The 21,639-nt window shown below is 44.2% G+C and overlaps 1 protein-coding gene across 1 annotated transcript in view; it reads right to left on the bottom strand.

The window, feature by feature from the left end:
- Nucleotides 1–21,639, bottom strand: part of KCNT1 (potassium sodium-activated channel subfamily T member 1) — a 1,005,890-nt gene that overhangs the window by 78,368 nt on the left and 905,883 nt on the right. Inside the window, exons 22-24 of the mRNA XM_086920997.1 lie at nucleotides 13,119–13,253; nucleotides 7,796–7,907; nucleotides 3,556–3,657 (exon numbers count right to left, since the gene is read on the bottom strand). Coding sequence (XP_086777123.1) covers nucleotides 3,556–3,657; nucleotides 7,796–7,907; nucleotides 13,119–13,253 — 349 coding nt within the window. The remainder of the gene's footprint in view (nucleotides 1–3,555; nucleotides 3,658–7,795; nucleotides 7,908–13,118; nucleotides 13,254–21,639) is intronic.

The following is a 21,639-nucleotide window of genomic DNA, read 5'->3' as shown; positions in this document are numbered from 1 at the left end:
GCGAGCTTGAGGGTGGTCATGTTGTCCGGTGTTGGTTCCCTTCTCCAGACTTTCTCAAGGGCTCGGCAGTTCTTCTTGGAGCTCTTGAGTTAGTCGGTGAACCATGGGGCTTTCTTGCTGCCGGGTCTGCTGGGCGGGGTCCTCAGAGGGGCAAGCTCGTCCGCGCAGTTGCTGATCCACTTCGTGAGGTTGTTGGCGGCCTGGCTGGGGTTCGCTGAGCTGGCAGGAGGGTGCTGGCTCAGGGAGGCGGCGAGCTGGTCGGCTGTGATCTTGTTCCAGCTTCTCCGGGCAACCTGTTGCTGGTGGTGGTGGATCGTCGTTCTTTTGAAGGTGAAGTGGACACAGCTGTGGTCCGTCCAGTGAAGTTCTGTGGCGTGGCTGAAGGTGATGTCTGTGCTGGATGAGAAGACGGCATCGATTGTGTGTCCGGCGAGGTGGGTGGGGGTGGACACCAGCTGCTTGAGTCCAAGGTTGGCGAGGTTGTCGAGCAGGGTGCTGGTGTTGCGGTCGTTGTTGTTCTCCAGGTGGAAGTTGAGGTCCCCCAGGAGGATGTAGTCAGCGGAGGGGAGGGCATGCGGGCTGACGAAGTCGGCGATGTCCTCGCTGAATTGAGTGCGTGGTCCCGGGGGTCGGTAGATCAGGGTGCCTCTGAGGGTGGTCTTCGGGTCGGTGTGGATCTGGAAATGCAGGTGTTCGGCGGTGGTTAGGGTGTTGTCGGTGCTGGTCGTGATACGGATGGTGTTCCTGTGGATGATGGCGATGCCTCCTCCCATCTGGTTGGCGGTGCGGTCCCTCCGGGTGATCTTGTAGCCCTCAGGGATGGCGATGGCGATGTCGGGCGCTGAAGAGGCGTTCATCCAGGTCTCCGTGAGGAAGGCAACGTCAGGCGCTGTGGTGTCCAGGAGGTTCCAGAGTTCGATGGCGTGTCTGTGGACGGAGCGGGTGTTGAGGAGGATGCACTTGAGGTGGTTGCTGCTGGTGTTCGGCTTGGCAGGTGCTGGTGGCGGGCAGGTCCGGATGCAGGTGAACTTGCAGGTGTGGCAGCTGAAGGGTCCGTGGGAGCGTCGTGGGGTGGCTCGGTAGCATCCTGGGATTCGGCCGGTGTTGAGTGCGATGAGGGTGGTGGCGGTGTACATCAGGCGGGTCGACGGGGTCCTCGTGGGCTAGGGGTCCTGGCCCTGGCGCGGTCCAGGCGCGGACGGGCGCAGACGGGCTTACCTTTGGCGCGCCTTCGGCGCACAATTGGCGTGACCGCTGCGCGTTCGCCCGGTCGCCATATATGGCGAAGTGCGCGGGGGGGCGGAGCGGCTGGGAGGCGGGAGCGGGGAGGGTACAGAAGGAAAAAAGGGGCGGGGTTAGCGGCGGTGGCGGGAAGCGGGGAGGGAAGACGAAGGGCAGCTACTGACAGCAAAACAGGCAATACAGAAGAAAAACAAAACAATTCAAAACATCAATGATAACAGGGGTACAGGGTGAGAAGCGGCGCCCAGGAGCCTGCAGGTCAGGCGAGCACGGACCACGCCGCTCGAAGGAGGGAGCGTGGTCACGCGGCGGCAGCCGGGCAGCGAGGCAGTTAGGCGGGGAGGCACACGCAGCAGCTGGTGGCCGTGCGGCGCGGGGGTGTCCTAGAACTAGGTCACACTCACCTGCGTCGCACGGTCGCCATATATGGCCAAGTGCGCGGGGGGGCGGAGCAGCTGGGAGGCGGGAGCAGGGAGGGTACAGAAGGAAAAAAGGGGCGGGGTTAGCGGCGGTGGCGGGAAGCGGGGAGCGGGGAGGGAAGACGAAGGGCAGCTACTGACAGCAAAACAGGCAATACAGAAGAAAAACAAAACAATTCAAAACATCAATGATAACAGGGGCACAGGGTGAGAAGCGGCACCCAGGAGCCTGCAGGTCAGGCGAGCACGGACCACGCCGCTCGAAGGAGGGGGCGTGGTCACGCGGCGGCAGCCGGGCAGCGAGGCAGTTAGGCGGGGAGGCACACGCAGCAGCTGGCGGCCGTGCGGCGCGGGGGTGTCCTAGAACTAGGTCACACTCACCTGCGTCGCACGGTCGCCATATATGGCCAAGTGCGCGGAGGGGCGGAGCAGCTGGGAGGCGGGAGCGGGGAGGGTACAGAAGGAAAAAAGGGGCGGGGTTAGCGGCGGTGGCGGGAAGCGGGGAGCGGGGAGGGAAGACGAAGGGCAGCTACTGACAGCAAAACAGGCAATACAGAAGAAAAACAAAACCATTCAAAACATCAATGATAACAGGGGCACAGGGTGAGAAGCGGCGCCCAGGAGCCTGCAGGTCAGGCGAGCACGGACCACGCCGCTCGAAGGAGGGGGCGTGGTCACGCGGCGGCAGCCGGGCAGCGAGGCAGTTAGGCGGGGAGGCACACGCAGCAGCTGGTGCCGTGCGGCGCGGGGGTGTCCTAGAACTAGTCAACTAACTAGTCAACTATCAACGTCATATCATGATTTTAACAGTTTAGTTTACATACTGACAACATAAACAAAAATAAATACAGTCTACAAAATATTGTGTTATTGAATATCAAGATTTCATAGGTAAGAATATACATTATCTCAATTGATAATAATAAAAAATTATTTACATATGGTTATATTAAAAAAATGTAAACATAAAGGGATTCATTTTTAAGCAATCTAATACTTTAAAATGAAAACTGACATTAAACATTATACAAATAAATAAAATGCTAAAATAAATAACATGCTACATGGGTGTCATTTAGGGGTCGTATCTGCGACGCCTGGCTTGCCACTTGCGACCCTGGAACTACCTTTGCGACCCCTGTTCTCAGGGGTGTCAAAATCAGAACCAAAAACATGTGGGGCTCCGTATTGCTTATTTTGGGCCTGTTTTTCATTATGCTAATAGCAAATCACTAGATCCAGAATCTACATTTAAGTTCATGAACGCTAATCTAATGCTTCCCTCCTTGGGATAACCCACATGTTTAGTGGCCTCTGAGGCAACAACATGTAGCGCTTATCTCAGGAGTGTCTGACATAAGCCCTGCATTGCCAGATCCATGGGCCATTCGCATGAAATATATTTACAAGCAGTGACTCATAGGGGCTGATTACGATGTAGGGTGGTCTTGCATCCGCCCGACACCATCTCGGAAACAGGACCAACGACCTCCAGTCGGCAGCCCTAAATGCCTGTTAAGGATGCGACCGAACACTGTTTGGTTTCATTCCAACATTTCCCTATGGAAGCATGTGTTACTGCCATAAACTGGCCTCAGTAGATCGTCCCATAGGGAAAGGGAAGGTGGTGTTAGTCCCTACACCCTGTGAATGAAAATCAGCCGCTATTTTGTCAGCAAATCTTGTATCAAAGTGCATCAACCCTCTAGATCTATGTTGGATATCACAGGCTTTTCTCGCTCACTTTTTGTGATGATCAACTCTCTAATCCTGGTTTGAGCACACAAACTCTATAGGATTGGCTTCATGAGGTACATAGCTCTGTCTAACATACTTTAAGAAACAAACACTGTTTATTATGTCTTGATATAGATCTTTCTTCAGATTTCCTGACCTGATAGAGTAAAGTGTCCAACATGCTGATGCTGAAGACCCTTCCAGCAGCGAAGGGCAGTCGGAACATGAAGGCCAAGTTGGATCCATTCTCTCGTTCTTTCTGCAGACAGAAGTGAACACTGGTTAGTTCAGATTGTGAGTTCTCCATAAGCAGAGGGAGCTACAATAAAGAGAAATGGTTCTTTCAGAGTCATTTACATCAGTCACATATGTGGTCACAGCATGCAATATAAAGTCTCAAGGAAGACATGCCACAATTTAGACAGTGAATTGATTTTTTATTGATTCAATTCTTTTGGAATTCTTTTCTTTTCCAAGAATCAATGTTTTCTAAAGAATTGATTTTTTTCCAGTTTGTAATTGTTTTTTGCGGTAATTTAAAAATATATATATTTCCCTTTTCTTTGTGTTGGGGTTACAATTTTGGATTAGCTAAATTCACCACAATGTAGAGGGGGAATGAAGTCATCAATATCTAGCAAAGACGTATTGTGATGTTTACAATTCACATTTTGGTTTCACCATTTGAATTTACACAGCTGGGTCTTCCTAAAGACCTGAAGATAAATAGCACTGCCAAACAGCAGCAGGGCAAAATATTAACTTGGTGCTGAACAATTTTAAGTCAGTTTTAGATCACTGAAGAAAGTCTGCTGTTCATCCTTTAAGGATCGAAGGGTTGCACACTTCAAGAGACACTCATACCACTCCTACAATTACTAATTAATGGTCTAAATATTACAACTTTAAATAATAAATCCATTCCCTGACCTGCGGCCTTTGAGTATATTATTACATTCATTAGATGTATTTGATCTTTCATAAGTTAAACTGAGGTATTCACAACAAAATGAGCAACATTTATATACGTAGATAATGTAGGTTGTATGTGCACAATTAAATGCAAAACATAATAATCATGAATTGTCATTTGTGTATAAATAGTTATTTTCATTTAATTTACGCTATAAGATTTGAACTGATTTCTTAAGTAAAGTAAAGAGCAATTGCTATTATGTTTCCAGTCAGTGTAACCTCTACTGTGGTAGTCTCAAAGACTGAGGGGCCATAGTTGCAGCGGTCCCACCATACGAATTATGATGCGCCTGCCAGTGTGGCGGGCACATCCTGTATATTTTACATTGCGGCGGGTGGTGCAGCAAGCAGCACCCACCGCAATGTAAAAAATACATGTTGTGCTTTTACATGCACAATGTGCCACATTGTACATGCAAACGCAGCAGGGGTACCATAGGTACACCCCATGTGCAACCCCCCCCCAACTCCCTGGGGGCCCGCAACGGGCCCCCAACAGCAGGAACCGCCAGCCTTTCCATGGCGGCAATGCAGCCATGGAAAGGCTGATCACAGACTGCATCGTAATAGACCCCGCCACCATATTAAACCCGGTTTCCGCCAGTCAACGAGTCGACCGAGGGAAAAGCGGACACCCCATCCATCATAATATGGCGGGGTGTCTTTGCAGTGAGGATGGCGGGCGGATCGACCTCTATTTCTTCTGAAAACCCAAAGTTGTTAAATGTCTCATTCCAAGCTTGTTCCTTTTCTTAATTCTGTATCCTTTCTCTCTTACCATTGGGTGTCATGAACTCAATGCTCAGTAATGATTGGTGGCAACAGTATATGCTATGGGGACTATTCATAAAGGTAACTAACACTTGTGAATAAGTTACACATGAGCATTTACTCTTACACTTTTTAGAAACTTTAGTACTTTGGGCAATTCAACAAATTTGAGTGTAAAGTCATTCGAAAGTGTACACTTACATGTCTCTACCCCCTTAAATAATGGGTAGAGCTACATTTACAGATTCAGGTTGCTACTCCTGAAAAAGAAACAGTTGTAAGTCCATCTCCACAAAAGGGAAACCACTAGTATTGCAATGCCCTCCTATAGAAAGTAATGGAGTTAGTGATTTACAATAAAAGCCCATAGGAAATAGTGTTACATTAAATTAAATTGTTTAAAATTGTGACAAATATAAATAAAAAAATACAATGTTAGCAAAATATCTAAAAATAAAACATACTCATTATTTTAATAAAAAAATATTCTATCAATCCTTTATGAATGTATATATTATTATAATCTATATTTAATACCATATAATGAAACTACTTTTAGTTAACTCAATACATCACTTTTGATAATTTGTAATGCATGCTAAAATATTTTCCACTTTAGGTGAAATTTCTTTTTTGTCATTTAAACTTCAGAAAAAAATAATTGAATTTAATATATTTTAATTAATGAAAAATATAATCCAAAATGAACTTTACAGTTCTATAACTTTTCATTTTGTTTTTCTATTAAATAAATATATAAAATAATTTGCATTAGTTTAAACATAAAACATTTTTCCTAATTAATTATAAAGTTTAGCAAATGTTTGTATTTTCCCTATACTTTACCAAAGGGAAATCTCCACCTCAACTGTGGTAAAGTATAGGTCAATGAGAAAAAGTATATTTCATTTTAAAAATAGTAAACATATTTTAGGTTAAATATTAATGTGAATCATTTTGTATGTGTATTTCAATTCAGAACAAAATGTAAAATAAATGCTATAGCACTCATAACTTAAATTTGATTTAAATAATTGATTATTAAAAAAAAATTAAATTAATAAAAATAATATTTCCGAAGTGTAAATAGAAAAATAATTACCATTCCTTTTTTATTATACATTAATAATTATTAAAAATTATGTACAGATTGAATTGAAGGTATCATAATTATAGATTATTAAAGATTAGTGATACATTATTTTATAAATTAAAAATGTTGTTAAATATTTATATATAAATAAGAAATATGTTTTATTTGTAGGTACTTTTTAATATTAAAGCATCATTATTTATATTTCATTTAAGATTATTTCCTGTTTGGTTTTATTTTTAGTCCAACCATCCATTATTTCTCTGGGAGGGTGCTAGAGTGCCAGTGATTAGCTGTGTGTGGTGCTGGGCTTTAGTAACGTTGAAAGTACAGTTTGAGAATAGCAGTAGGCTTACTTTTTTGTGTGTAGCTTTGTGTCCGTTCTTAAACTCCTCTGGAACCCTGCCTAAACCCCTCCATACTCCTACCTAATCCCCTGCCAACTTGTAGTAAATATTCCTTTTTCCAGCTACTCCAGCGTGTCCCTTTGACCGACATCCAAGGTTTCAAATCCGACCACTGTATTACAATTTCAATTCGGCTGGCTTTGGATGGGCTCAAGGAGCCCGTCAGCCAGTCAGAACCACCACATAATCCCATATGGACAGCGTTTCCACCATTGGGATTATGATGTCGTAATCTGACAGGCTTTCCTTGTCCGATTTTTCGCCATGGAAAGGCAGTCAGAAAGCGACTTTGGGGGCCCCTGGAAGGGCCCCCTTCTTTCGCAGCCGAGGGTTGGGGGCCAAGGGGCACCAATGGTGCCCCCCCTGTAAATCCCTGCACCGTGTGGCAGGCACCAGGGTTTTACAGTAACTCCCATTTCTCTATGGGAGCTTATGCTGCTGCCGGTTTCCGACGCACAAGCTTCCATAGGTAAATGGGAGTCTGCGACCGCACCATGTGCGGCCCCATCGTAATTGTGGTTTCAGACCACCGACCTGTGGTCGGTCAGTTCCGAAACTGCAGGGATGTCGGTCGGAGAGAACTCCGACAGACATCCAAATTAGGCCCTAAGTAGCAAACGTCCATGTGTGCAGATCTCCCCATAGAAAATATTGGAGAGGTGAAGGTGGAGATTTATATTTGCAGGTTTGTGAATAGAATTTTGTAGTACTTTAGTAGTACTATTTTAGTGCTACTAAAGTACTATAAAATGCAGTTAGTTAATAGGCCCAACAATTTTTATATAGGCCCGACATCTATATAACATAAAATTCACTTTAGCTTAGATGCCATTATATTAATCATAATTCTTTTTAAATGCTGAATATGTGGGGCAACTAATATTCTGTCTGTTTTTGCAAATTTGCTTGGCTGAACTTAAGTCACCATTCTCAACCACCATCCCACTGGCTTTTGATGCATCCCGTGAGCCAAAGGAATGGGAAACTGCATATCAACTGGATATTGGAGTATGAAGATATCATTCATCACTGAACCATAGTGCTCATTTGCCATAAAGGACAATACGAGGTTGAATGCCATTGACCTCAGTCTCATCCCAAAACATTAATAAATCCCATGACCATGACAATATCTGAGAGAGAGGTCTTACCTTCTCCAGCTTGGAAAGGGCGAAGGAGTAGCAGTCTTTGGCTCTGAACTGCATGAACCTCATGTTGGATGGATGGGTGAGCTCGGTGATGATACTTAGACTTGGGAATAACCTGGAAGGCAATAGAAGAGATTTAGGCCCTCGTTTACTGTTATTTAGCACAGGCGCTCATGCAGCATTAAGCACTGTTCCACAATAGATAGCTTCATAACCAGCTTTGCTGCACAACTTCCGGCCACTAAAACGCGTATCAGCCAAAACATTGATGTGTTTTCCGCAAAGCTCAATCTACTAAAGTAGCATAACATGGAATCTACTAAAATAACACAACTTAGGATCTACTAAAATAGCATGACTTGGGATTTACCAAAATAGCATGACTTGGGATCTACCAAAATAGCATGACTTGGGATCTACCAAAATAGCATGACTTGGGAACTACTAAAATAGCATGACTTGGGATCTACCAAAATAGCATGACTTGGGAACTACTAAAATAGCATGACCTGACTGTGTGAAATGTTAGAGAAACATTATAACAGGTACAAACACAACAAGTATAATATTGTGTGATATTCCTAAGTGTACGATATCATAACTACCACACATTTCACATTTTATGCACCTTTTCCTTTGCCAGTTGTTGCTGTACATTAATTTGTACAGGAGTTTTTTTTCCAAAATACAAATGTCACCCTAGGCAGGTGTCCCATCCTTGCACCAAACTTCAAAGCCTACTTCTGTGGCAAGCAGACATTTTTTGTTTGATGACATAATTGACTTGCAACTCCTAACAAATGTCGCACTGCTCAATTGTATACAGTTTGCGTAGTGCAGTGCTGCATTGTGTGAACCCTAGTGAATCTGGACATGGATGTCTTATTCTTTGTTCTGCATGTGTCATAAGATTATTCTTAGGAAATGTTTTCCTGATATTCGTTGCACAGAACAGATAGTGATAACATATAATGCAATAGAAAAGAGAGACTTGCAAGTAGTTTGCTAGCAGGAAATACAGGAATTGCCACATTGCATTGTGAAGTAATGACGTAGGGTTGAGGTGAAGTATTGTATATTTCTCATAGACGTAATTCTCCAATCTGCAAAAAGATCACCCTGATCACCTTAGTATCCTTATAGTGTGAACTTTATTAAATAGTGTTGCCTCTTCCCTACCCCTCTCAGAAACGGTGCCATAGATTTGCAGATTCTTCAGCAAATTGCGAAAGGGAGAAATTTATCTGATCAGACAGCGAACCTGCTGAAGACGCTCTTCGCTTCACCTCATTTTCAACCCAGGTGTAAGTTTCACGGATTAGTGAGAGAGATCGTCTCCGGTGCATATACCACCAGATGTTGCTCCATTCACCTGAGATAGAACCAGGTTTTGTAAGCTGACAGGAGCCCTGTAGCTGCATGCATTTCTTTTGTCACTTTGCTGACGTTCGTTCTCCTTGTTATGGAGTCTAGTTGGTTGTGGCGATGAATCTAGGGGGCATATGTACAAGCCTCTATTGCCACCACAACGTCACATTTACCAACGTTGTGGTGGTGATAGGGGCTGCGCCTTATGTCCAAGGTAGCGTTAAGCTACTTAACGTGGCTTAACGCAGTCTTGCACATAAGGCCCCTTTTCACACTATGCTTAGCGTGAAAGGAGTGGGAGTAGGTAATGTGGTGGGCATTCCACCGCAACACACATTCATTTTGACGCTGCCCCCTTTGTACAAGAGTGGCGTACATAGGAGGCAGAGACCAGGTAAATCCTAGTCTTAAATTGGTGAAACCAGGAGAAATGCATTATTTCTTCTCGTTTTTGCTTTTCCCATGTGTGCTGCCTTGTGCAGCACAACCGGAAAAACCAAATTGCCATGGTTTGTTTATGTACAGGAAGGTGTCCCTTCCTGTACATAAACAATCTTTAACCCCTTGCATGCTGATGACGGCCCCCGTCCGTCATGCACCGCGGTGCTCGTGTGCTGATGACAGCTGGAGGCCATCATGAACCCGCCCACTCGCAATTTTGCAGCACAGGTGCAGAATTGTGGCCGCATGCAAGGGGTTAATAAAAAATGCCATTTTGTCACTTAATGTATGCTGCATGAAGCAGCACACATGAAAATGACAGAATGGCATTTTAGGATTGTTTATGCGCAGAAAGGGACTCCTTCCTAAAGCATAAACAATCCTCCCCTACATGCAGACACCCTTGCACTATGCTGCAAGGATGCTTGCGTTGGCGTTAAATTGATAAACTTAGCGCCATCGCAGAGAGAAATGCAATGCTGCACCACATTCTTGTAAATATGGTGCAGCCTTGGGTTTCAGAAGTGGCGGAAAGAGGCGTTAAGCCTGGAAGGCTAGTGCGCCTCGCCGCCACTTCATTGTACATATGGTCCTAGGTATCTTCTGAGGTCGTGTAAGTGCTCATCTCTATTTTGTTATTTTATTGAAGACCATTCTCCTGATTAAGGGCTCTAGCTTGTTGTGGTGATGATTCTATGTATTCTGAGGTCCTGTAAGTTGTTCATATCTCTTTTGTAACTTTATTAAAATTTGTTGTCCTAGTTAGGGGCTCTAGTTTGTTGTGGCGATGTCTCCAGGTATCTTCTCAGGTCGAGTAAGTATTTATTTCTGTTTAGCTACTTTATTGAGGTTTGTTCTACCCGTGAGGGGCAATTGTTTTTCGTGCAGATCACTAAAGGTATTTATGTGCCATAAGCACCCATAAGTGCACATATCTCTTTTGTTTGTTTATTGAAATGTATACTCCTTATTAGGGATTCTAGTCTGCTCTCAAAGACTTTTACTATGATAATAGAGAGAAAATATATATATGTGAGTGATATACTGATAACTATACCGTGACGTCTTCATCAGTAAAGCCTTACTCTTCCTACAAATGTATTTATTCGCTTCCTTATGAGCCTGGCAATGAGAACTAAGGTATTTTCAGCAACTTTCTATTTTCAGGGTGCTTGAATCCTTATATTGGAGTTGAGTTGAAAAAACTTGAGAAAAAATTGGGAAGCTATGCATGATAGACTTCCCCCTAGGAGTTTGTAGATGTTCACCTTTTAGCATATTCCCAAAAAATACCAGCATTGTGCATGGAAATCAAATTCAATGCAATTCATATATTTCCACTCCCATGAAACACACTGCTGGTGATTGTTCAGTTGGTAGAGAATTCTCTGGAGTGTTGTGTACCTGTGCAGTGGTTCAGAAAACATGTTACCTCTATCCTCATGAAATATGCGGGTGGTCTCTTCTTTTTCCCACACTGAAAACTCGCTTATTCCTGCTTTTTGCAGAAGTAATTGTACTTCGTTATCAGCGTGGGAAAGGACAATCAAAATGTTTGTGGGAGTTCACTACATTTTCACTGACCACTCCTCAATAGACCCACATTCCAGCCCCTAACCCTGTAGACAGAGCTGTGAACAATGTGCCCCACAAGTGAATTACGAAAAGTTCTAAGTTCTGTCTGAGGGCGTCAATGTCTCCTTCTTGGCATTTATGTCAGCAGGTTTTTATTTGCCAATCTCAAGCCCCTAGTGATGATTAACATAACAATAATCTGAAGAAGTCCTAGGAAGTGAATATATTTAAAATGGCATATGTTCTCCTAACCAGACTCATATGCATCTCAAAGTCGAGTCCCTTGAGGTGTCTCGTGCTGTGTCCCCACTGTGCATGTATCATCATTTTAAAATATTTTTCTTGCATGGACAACAGATATTGAGTATTATCTGCTGAATCGAAGCCAATTACTACTAATAAAGTTATTAGTAGTACCTTACCTTTCTAAATACTGAAAAGTAGTAAAATTAGACTTTTTGTCTAACTTTACCTTTGTGAGTTTGGCACTTAGACTTCAAGTCTAAAGATGGATTAAAGGTGTAAAGTTAGAGTGCAGGTGTAAAGTTAGGCTTTAGATCTAAACGTAGACTAAAGTTAGACCTCAGGTCTAAATTTACATTTGTGAAACAGGCCGACTGTGTGTGTATACATACCTATGTGCATATGTTTAGGATACACTTTTCACAGACATTCATTTTTTAGCTGCAGGCCATCCCTTTGCCTTCTGAACATCTAGATTTATTTCCCTTTTCATGTCTCCATATTGACCCCAATAATGAATTTTGTGCTGTAAAATGTAATTCGCATGACAGTGGTTTTGCATCATGTTTGCTGATTAGCGATAAGGAATATTACCGGCCTACCCTGTTTTTCTTATAACATAAATAGAGGAGCGTTCACGTGGGGAATGAAAACTAGGTTTACTCCTCAATTAACAAGTGGATTTCTTCCCTTAAATCCATTTACTTCATACCCAGTATTCCAATGATGTGGAACAAAACCCAGTGATAGCACCAGGAATCAAATTACATGCAACCCATGAAGATGTAGACATTGTTTGGTTTTGTATATTTCTGAAGTGAATTCCAGCTGCAGGAAGCCTCACAGAAACCATCTACAGAGGCAGCAGCACCAGAAACATTGGAATGTAGCCATAGAGGACCATGGTGTGTGTAGGAAAGATGAGAACAGGTTACAGAAACAGGACTATAATGGGGAGGTGGAACATGTAACTGGGACATTAATTAACCACACTTTGGGGCCGATTAGGATGGCGGACGGATTGCCTCCGCCGCGCTGGCAGTAGCCACCGCCGGCCTGGCGGCTGCAATCCATCCGCCATCCTGACACAAATGACCCCCACCACATTAGGATGGCTGGGGGGTCTGCGGTGGACGGCAAGACCGTCCGCCGCTTTTCCACCGGCGGAAAAAGCGCTTACATATGGTGGCGGCGTCTGTGAGACACCGCCAACCATATTACGATGCCTGTGGTCCTATGCCTTTCCACGGCAGCATTACCCCCAGGGTAACGGGGGGGGGGGGTGCACATGGGAGGTACCTATGGTACCCCTCTGCGTTTCAAAGTACAACATCGCAGGCACCGCGTGGTGCCTGTCATGTTGTGCTTTGAAACGCACAACATGCATTTTTAGCATTGCGGCAGGGAGTGCTTTCAGCACCGCCCGCTGCAATGTTAAAAATGCGGGATGCACCCGCCACTGTGGCGGGTGCACCCTAATTTGACGCACAGGACCAATGCCCTTATGGCGGACGGTCCCTTCCCACGACAGGATGGCGGAGGGACAAAGTCCGTCCACCATCCTAATGACCCCCTTTGTCCTGGCTGATATACTTATTAGGAACATTTATTACCAATAGTTTGCATTTGCTTCGTGCAAAGACCTCCTATATGAATTTAATCTTATCTTAATTTTCCCTGTAATAAAATGTGTGCTTACCTGAACATGGTCTGTACGTTCACAATGGTTTTAGCATCGGCCATGTAATCTTCCTCAGCGCTCATCGTGCTCTCCTTGTCCACCACCACCAGGTTGTCGGCATAGATGATGCCACACTGCAGCAGATTGTCCAAGCTGAAGGAAAGAAGCATATTGCAGATTGATTTTCAATGATTGTGTTTTTAGTAGTAGTCACACTCCTTTGAAAAGTTATACTTCATAAAGCCATCTATATGTGTAGTCAATTAGCTTTGCATTGAACCCTAAGAAGTCCTTGCGTACCTTGTATACATGAAGCTGATGCTGCATCCAAACAAGCTGGGAGGGTAATACGAAGGGGCAAATTTACCAACATCTTGCACTGCCAGAAAATCACTCAAGATGAAGCAAACCAGTGCCAAGTCTTGAAAAGGTATTATCTTTCAATACAAATGGTATTTTGCACCAGAAAAAGTGCCATTTCTTCAAAGGTAATAGTGGTTTGTGCTGCTCTGCTTCACTTCGAGTCAAGGGGGTGTTACATGGGTGTGAAAAGGGCAGATCATTGCAGCAAACTCCCATAGTTTTAGACACAAACCACAATCTATCAAAATAATACTTCCTTAAAGCAGCTGCTAACTTGGAGAAATATTTTTACTCTCCAAACATTCCACACATTGCAAGTGTGCAGACCATAGCAAATGTGTTGAATGTATTAGAATTTGCCTAGGTATACTTTGTACTGGAAGGGTATGCTTCCAGTACAAACCCTATGCTATACATCACTCACACACCTCTGAAACATGGTGCAAAGGGTGTGGGTGGTGCTACGCAGCTGTTTGTGCACCGTTGGAGGTGATGAGAACAGCCGCAGTAGGCCATTTTTAATAAATACAGGTCTGGGCGGCTTTCCTATTGCTTGTGCAACAAAGCGATGTATCTTTGAATGCTGCGTTGAACTAAAAACTAATAAAGCTGCCCCTTAGGGCCGGATTATGAGTCTGGTGGTCCATGGACCACCTGACTCACGGGGCATGGCAGCGGCAGTCTTCCGACCGCCCTATTACAACTAGGGCAGTCTGACGGAAATTGCACTGCTGCAACCGCCACACGCGGCAGTCTTGGGGCTGCAATATGCTAGGCCGGTCTGTTGCAGTCATGCCAAACATAGGGGTCGATTACGATGGCGGAGAATCTGCATCCTCAAGGCCGGTGGAAGTCCGGAGATTCACCGCCGCGGCATAGAAAACACCCACCACCAGATTATGATGGCGGTCGGATCAGCGGCGGACAGCAGGTCTGTCCACCGCTGATCCGCGGGGTGTGGACCGCAATATGGTGGCGGTGTCTGCAAGACACCGCCAGCCATATTAGGATGGGTGCGGAAAAATGCTTTTCCGTGGCGGCTTTTCCGCCGTGAAAAAGCATGTGGACCTTTGCTTCTGGAGGCCCTTTGTGGGCCCCCAAGGTGTTGGGGGTGGGGGGGGGGGGGCACATAGGGGTACCTATGGTACCCCCCTGCTTTGGCACGGGGTTCCCGCCACGTTGTGCATGTCAAAGGAAAACATGCATTTTTCACTTTGTGGCGGGTGCTGCTTAAAGCCGCACCCGCCATAATGTTACATATAGAGGATGTGACCGCCAGGGTGGCGGTCACATCCTAATTCCAATGGAGGAACCGCTGCTGCCCCTGCGGACGGTCCCTCCACCTCGGGGGTCCGCCATCCAAATCGACCCCATATTACGAGATTCCTCTCGACCACAGTTTCCATGGCAGTTCCTCCTTCATGAAAACTGTGGTGGAGACGAAACAAAGAGGCCCATCCAGGGCCCCCTATTGCCTCTGGGCCACTGGGTGCATACAGGCGGGACTAGTTGTGCACCCCATGTGTGCATGCACCCCATTACCTGCACAGCATGGACTGCACCAGTCCATGCCAAGTAGCTAGTGTCCTTGACGTTCCCATTGAGGTGCCTATTCATAGGCACTGATGTGGGAACGCCAAAGAACTGCCTGCCAGTAACTGAAAAGGTCATAATCAGGCAGGTGGGGTGCACACTGGTTTGGCAGTGTGGCAGTGGACGGTCCAGCTTCCGCACCACCAGACTGGTAATCGGGTCCTAAGAGGTTTATTTAGCCATTGTTGGGCTGTACACCATTCTGCAGGGAAGCAGAGGGCTGTACTCCGTTCCACCGGGAAGCGGAGGAATGTACTCCACTGCTAGTGTGGACTACCTGTCACCATATTTACAGATCGTTGCCTCCCTGGTGGAGGTCTCTTTACCTTCAGAGAAGCTGCAATCATTTTCAGTGTGCCGGCATGTCAAACATTTTTTATTGCAAAGCCTTACTGTGTTTTTGAAAAACCAAAAATAATATTCCTGACATGACGGGAGTTGTCTTTCAGCAACTGGGAGTCATGTATTTGTTTTCCTGACAGATGCTGTTTTAAGAACATTTCAGGGAGCTGAATATCCAAGGCCTCTAGAGAAAGACATCTGGTTGCTTAAGACAGGCAATATATTCATTGCAATTAATTATCTGAAGGTCTGTGACTGTTATTGGAGCAAGCTGGGTGTGGCTTTGAGAAAAATTGCATTAAAACTAGCAGATAAAAAAAGTTGGGTAACAAAAATAATTATAAGTATTCAGTGATTATAGCTGTCGACCTTCACTGAGGTATGGTACCGTATATTGTTGTCAGGATATTGTCTGACATATTTGTGTTTACTGCATATCAGTTACACAAATACTGTTAATAAAAAATAATTTAAAAATAAAAAACTTAGACCCAATGGGACTGTTTTTTTGAAAATTGAATTCTGGAAGCAATATTTTTGTTAGTTAAAATTACTTATACTTTAACCTACAGGGGTCTACAAACTGACTACAGAGTCTCTCTATTGTAAAGTATAGGGAAAAGTAAAAAGGTTGATTTATCTCCCAAAAAATGGGTATAAATATTTTTAAGTTACATTTTGCTATAAGTTAATTGTATATATGCATTATAAGGTATTCAGTCAAAATATTGAGTTGGAAATGTCAACTTACACTAATATGGAGTTTTAAATGTCAGGACACAGAAATATCGACAGCAAGAATATTGTGGTCAAGAATATCGACTTGAAGGTAGGAAATAGCGATTTTAAAGATATTGAAGTCATTAATATCGTTTGCAAAAATATAGTTGTTTTAAATATAATTTTTTTAATCAGTGTTATCTATTTTAGTATATATTTTTAATGTATGTGATGTATTTTTTGCATAGGTATTGCCTATTTTTTTTAATATGTGTTTCATTTTTTTTAGTAATTATTTTTATTTTTATTACGCTTTGAGTTTTTTAGTTCTGTAACGGGTTTTGGGTTTATAGAGGAATAGGGTGGGAAGTAATTTGATTATAATACATTAATGAATTTTTTTATTTATTAATATTCATTTAATTGGGATGTTTTAATGTTAATTGTGTTTTGAATTTTTTGGGGTAAATTTTAGGTGCGGGTTGTTTGGTTTTAGGGGTAAAGGGTGGGAAGTAATTTATTACTAATTAATTAATACTTAGTTGTTAAATAATATTAATTAATTGACAAATAAATATGGAAATTGTGTAAATAATTTTAGTTGCACATTGTGGGGTTTTTAGGGGTAAAGAGTGGGAAGTCATTTATTATTAATTAATAATTTGTTGTTAATTCATATGAATTAATTGATAATTAAATGTGGAAATTGTGTAATTCATTTTAGTTGCAGGTTGTGGGGTTTTTAGGGGTGCAGTATTCTATGTTTTATTAGTTATTAATTGATAATTAAAATTAATTATTTGATAATTATTTAGGGTAATTGTTTAATTATTTGTTTTGTGTGTGTGGGTTTTGGGTTTATAGGGGTGAATGGCGGGGTGTAAATTAATTTTACTTACTTTATAATTAGTTGTTAAATACTATTAGTTATTTATTTGATTTTTTTATTGTGAAATTAATTTTTTAGAACTTCATTTTAGGTGTGGGCTGTGGGAATTAAAGGTTTAAATGGTGGGAAGTTAATTAAATTGTATGTGTTTTAATTTGTTTTTTCAATTAATAATATTTGTTTAATTGATAATTAATTATGTTAATTATGCAAATATTTTTTTTATTTTTGATGTGGGTTGTCATTTGTGTGGTGTTATAGAGAGGAACTAAATTGGCTAAATTTATGTAATAATTAATGTTTTTTTGAATAATAATTTCTAAATAAAAATATTTATCTAATAAAATATGTGTAGGTATTTGTGATATGTATTTAACATAATAATAGTTTTTATTTTTTTATTTAATATATTGGTATTTAAAATGTTAACATATTTATACATATATGCAAACACTCTGTCCACATCAAAGAACTCCCAGTTGCTCGGAGCTTACCGACGATGTAGGAAAGAGGAGCCGACCCAAGGTTGCAAGTGAGCAATTAGTGATTTATTGTTAGTGAAGCTCGCGCTGCCAGCATAACGTTTCGGCCAGCCCAGACGCCTTGGTCACATGACGCCAGCTTGGGAGGGGTTACTATTTAAAGTGCAAATACCAATTTGACATGGTTTACAATTGGTTAAACAAATAGAGGTCAAATACCACTGACAACAGACTATGTACATATAAAAAGATCGCTATTGGGGATTTAAAAAAAGGTTTTTTGCGTAAAGTTCATTTCACACTACATAATGACCAATGATAAAATCATTTCATTGTTGTTTGATACAAAAGATGCTCGTAAAAACTGTAATAAAAGCATACAATATCCTAAATATACGTGACTCAGGTCATGTGCAAATGTACAAATACGTATAATAATATGTTACAACCTTCAATCATGTTTATGACAGGCATAACTAGCAGCAATATAACCAATATCATCAGCATGGATTACTTTTTCAGCCACTGATTCCCGTCATAAATCCTTGCGATCTACTATTCTGTGTAATAAGCCTACGTTGGCTAAACTGAAGTTAGCCTAATATATATATATATTGTTTTTAATTTTGAACTGACTGGAGTGAGACTCGTCAATTTTACCCCTCTGCAATCCAACACTTTCCCTATTGACGCACTTGCTGGAGTGGGAATAGTAAATTTTACCTCTCCAAAATCTAAATCTAACACTTTCTCTATTGATGCACTGACTGGAGAGGGAATAGTACATTTTATCCCTCTGCTATCCAACACTTTCCTTACTGTTGCACTCACTGGAGTGGGAATAGTAAATGTTACCCCTCCGCTATCCAACACTTTCCCTACTGTTGCACTAACTGCAGTGGGAATAGTAATTTTTACCCCTCCGCTCTCCAACACTTTCCCTACAGTTGCACTCATTGGAGTGGGAATAGTAATTTCTACCCCTTCGCTATGCAACACCTTCCCTATTGTTGCACTGATTGGAGTAGGAATAGTCATTTTTACCCCTCCACTATCCAACACTTTCCTTACTTCTGCACTCAATGGAGTGGGGAATTTAAATTTAAGGATTGTAAAATAGTTTGTTTTAATTTGTAATAGAATGTTTTTTAAAAGATTTTATGTTATTGGTATATGGAGGGGGGGGAAGTACCATGGGTACCCAACAGTGCACATACACCCCCACAACCCCCATTGTGGGCCTGCAACGGGCCCCCGAACAGGACCTCCACCAGCCTTTTCATGACAGTGTCGGCGTCATGGAAAGGCTGTCTCACAGCCTGTATCATAATATGGTGGACGGTGCCTGCTAGGCACAGCAACCATTTAATGCTTGCAGACCGCTCCGCCAAGCAACTGGTCCGCCACGGTCGCAGACTGGATCCCCCCCGCCTTCGTAATGTGGCCAGGGGAAATTTGCGGTTTGATGGCGGCCATCATTATGACCCCCTTATTTGGAGGCCTCTGCAAAACCTCTGCAAGTAAGTGAATAGCATTATGTTGTACATTTGTAGTAACAATCTAGTGCTAGAAACAGCTTGTAATATGCCCCAAGGACATTTGCTTAAAATATTGCATTGGATTTATTGGTACTGGAGGTTTGGTAGAAGGAATAGTTTTAATAGTTATTTTAGCCAAGTTTCATTATAGACACCTTGAGAGGACAGTGAGACTGGAAAGGGGCGACCACTCGGTCCCCCCGAACGTATGGTTGGGGGCCCGGATCCTCCCGGGAAACCATTTTGGGCAGGGGGCGTGTCACGGCTGGTATGCCCGAAGCGGCGTAGCCGGGGCGCGCCTTTTTTCCCGCCCAAGAGGGGTTGTCCTAGACACCTACACCGATGGCCACGCCCAGTAGGCGTACCAGCGGAGGGTTCACGCCCTCCCGAAGAGGAATAAAGAGAGCGGGAATCCGAAGAAGCATCCTCTTGTTCCTGTGCTTGGAAGCTGCACCCACTCGTTGCACGTGAGCCCTCGACGGAACAAGGAGCAATTTTGAGAACTTGTAATTCTTGTGTTTCTCTTTCAGCGACTTCGAGGCTAAAGATCCAGGACCGTGTTGATCAACTGGGATCGAACATTCGGAAAACGATGTCTGGCAAGAAGGCAGGAAAGAAGTCCGGGAATGACCAGATGCTTCGCATGCTGGTGAGCAGAATGGCGAAGATCGAACGAAACGTCGGTATGGTCCCGGCGCTTGGCCGAGATATGGCAAACATGAAGAAGCAGATGGCTGCAATGAACAATACGGGTAAACCAAAGAAGGTAATAGGCCCGGCATTGCCGGGAGTTGTCCCCACGGGTAGGGTTAAACGGGTCAGGAATAGGGCGGCAGGGGGGGAGGTCCCGGTCCTCGAAGTACCCCCGGCAAACCCGGCCATTCCAGTCGAGTCCCCGGTACCAATCCCGGACGCGGGTCAGCGGATTCCGGTTGTTGTTACGCCCGCCAACGAGGAGGACATGCCTCCGGAATTAGCCGCCCAGTTGGCCGCATGGCTCGGCAGAAAAACAGGGGGTGCTACGGCACCTGAAGACACGGCCGAAGAGGCCAAGTTACTAATGGAGCAGTTGCGGCAGTCGCGAGCTGCCGCAAAGGCGAATCTCCCTCTTGTCCCCACACAGGTGACCTTGGAAGGACCGGCAGCTGGCGTCGAGAAAACAGCGGGAACGACAACGGAGCCGGGTAAGCAGGCATTGCCAATGGCGAGGGAGGGCTCTTTGCCCTCAAGACGGGAGAGGGTGGTCCAACATATACCGTTGGCCACGAAAGAATTGATATGGGCTGATAAGTATGTAAATATGTTTTCTCTGCTGACTGACCATCGCGAGATGGAGTATGCTAAAACGCAGAAAGATTTGTGGCACCCGAGTGTATGGCGAGCAAAAATGTCGGGATTCAGGGTTGATGAGACAAACACAAATTGGGCCAAGGCCTTTGCGATGTTTACTGCAATTATGGGGGAACGTAAGCCCGAGGTGTTGCCCGAATTGTCTTGCTATCAGGCACGAATAATGGATTTTTATGAAACGTATGAGGGCAATGAGTGGATGGGTTACGATATGAAGTTCCGTAAGGCCAAGGAGTACGATTCATCTCTGATGTGGGATTGTCTCGACTCGATTTCTTGACAGAAGCAGCTCCTGCCGGGCGCGACGAAGTCGTCCTCGCTAGGCGGGAATGGGTCGGGGCCTTCCCGCCAACAGCCCGCGGTGCCCTTTCGAGCGGGCCCCGGTGGCGACCACCAAGCGAGGACTGGTGGGAACGGGGGTAAGAGAGGGGTCTGTTGGAATTTTAACAGGGGCAATTGCACCAGGCCACAAGGGACATGTAAGTTCAGACATGCGTGTGCAGGTTGCGGGAATTCCTCGCACCCCGAGAGTTTATGCAGATCCAAGAATAGTGGGTCGGTGGTAGAGGGGGGTCCAAACAAGACTGAGGGGGACCACTGTGTACAGCTACCTACCCCTGTTGATATCATGGCAATGATCCCCTGGCTAAACGAATACCCTGATCATGTCTCCGCTGGGGTGTTGAGGAATGGATTCTTATATGGTTTCCACATCCCGGCGGGGGATTTTCGTGGGGAGCCACTTTGTAGAAACCAACTGTCGGCTCAGCATAATCCAGCGGTGGTGGAGAGGAAGATTGCAAAAGAGGTTGCCCTTGGCCGGGTTGCTGGCCCATATAGGCACCCGCCAGTACCTGATTTCATCTGTTCCCCGTTAGGAGTGGTTCCCAAGAAAGACCCGGGGGAATTTAGGCTGATCCACAACTTGTCGGCTCCGAGGGGTCTCTCGGTGAACGATGCGATTGACCCGGGAGTTTGTTCGGTGCGGTACGCATCCTTCGATGATGCCATCACCATGTTGAATCACCTGGGGCCCGGAGCGCTGATGGCGAAGTCAGATATCGAGTTGGCGTTCCGGTTGCTCCCGGTACACCCACGGGATCAGCGTCTGTTAGGCTTTGTGTTCCAGGGATGTTACTACATGGATAGATGTATGCCAATGGGTTACTCCATCTCTTGTGCTTATTTTGAGAAATTCAGCTGTTTTTTGGAATGGGCATTCACCGAAGCCACTGGCCATAGCCATGTTATGCATTACTTAG

This window comes from Lissotriton vulgaris, chromosome 5 (assembly GCF_964263255.1).
Source record: "Lissotriton vulgaris chromosome 5, aLisVul1.2, whole genome shotgun sequence".
Classification (NCBI taxonomy): Eukaryota; Metazoa; Chordata; class Amphibia; order Caudata; family Salamandridae; genus Lissotriton; species Lissotriton vulgaris.
The sequence above is the reverse complement of the archived record's forward strand: the minus strand, read 5'-3'. Positions and strand labels throughout refer to the sequence as shown.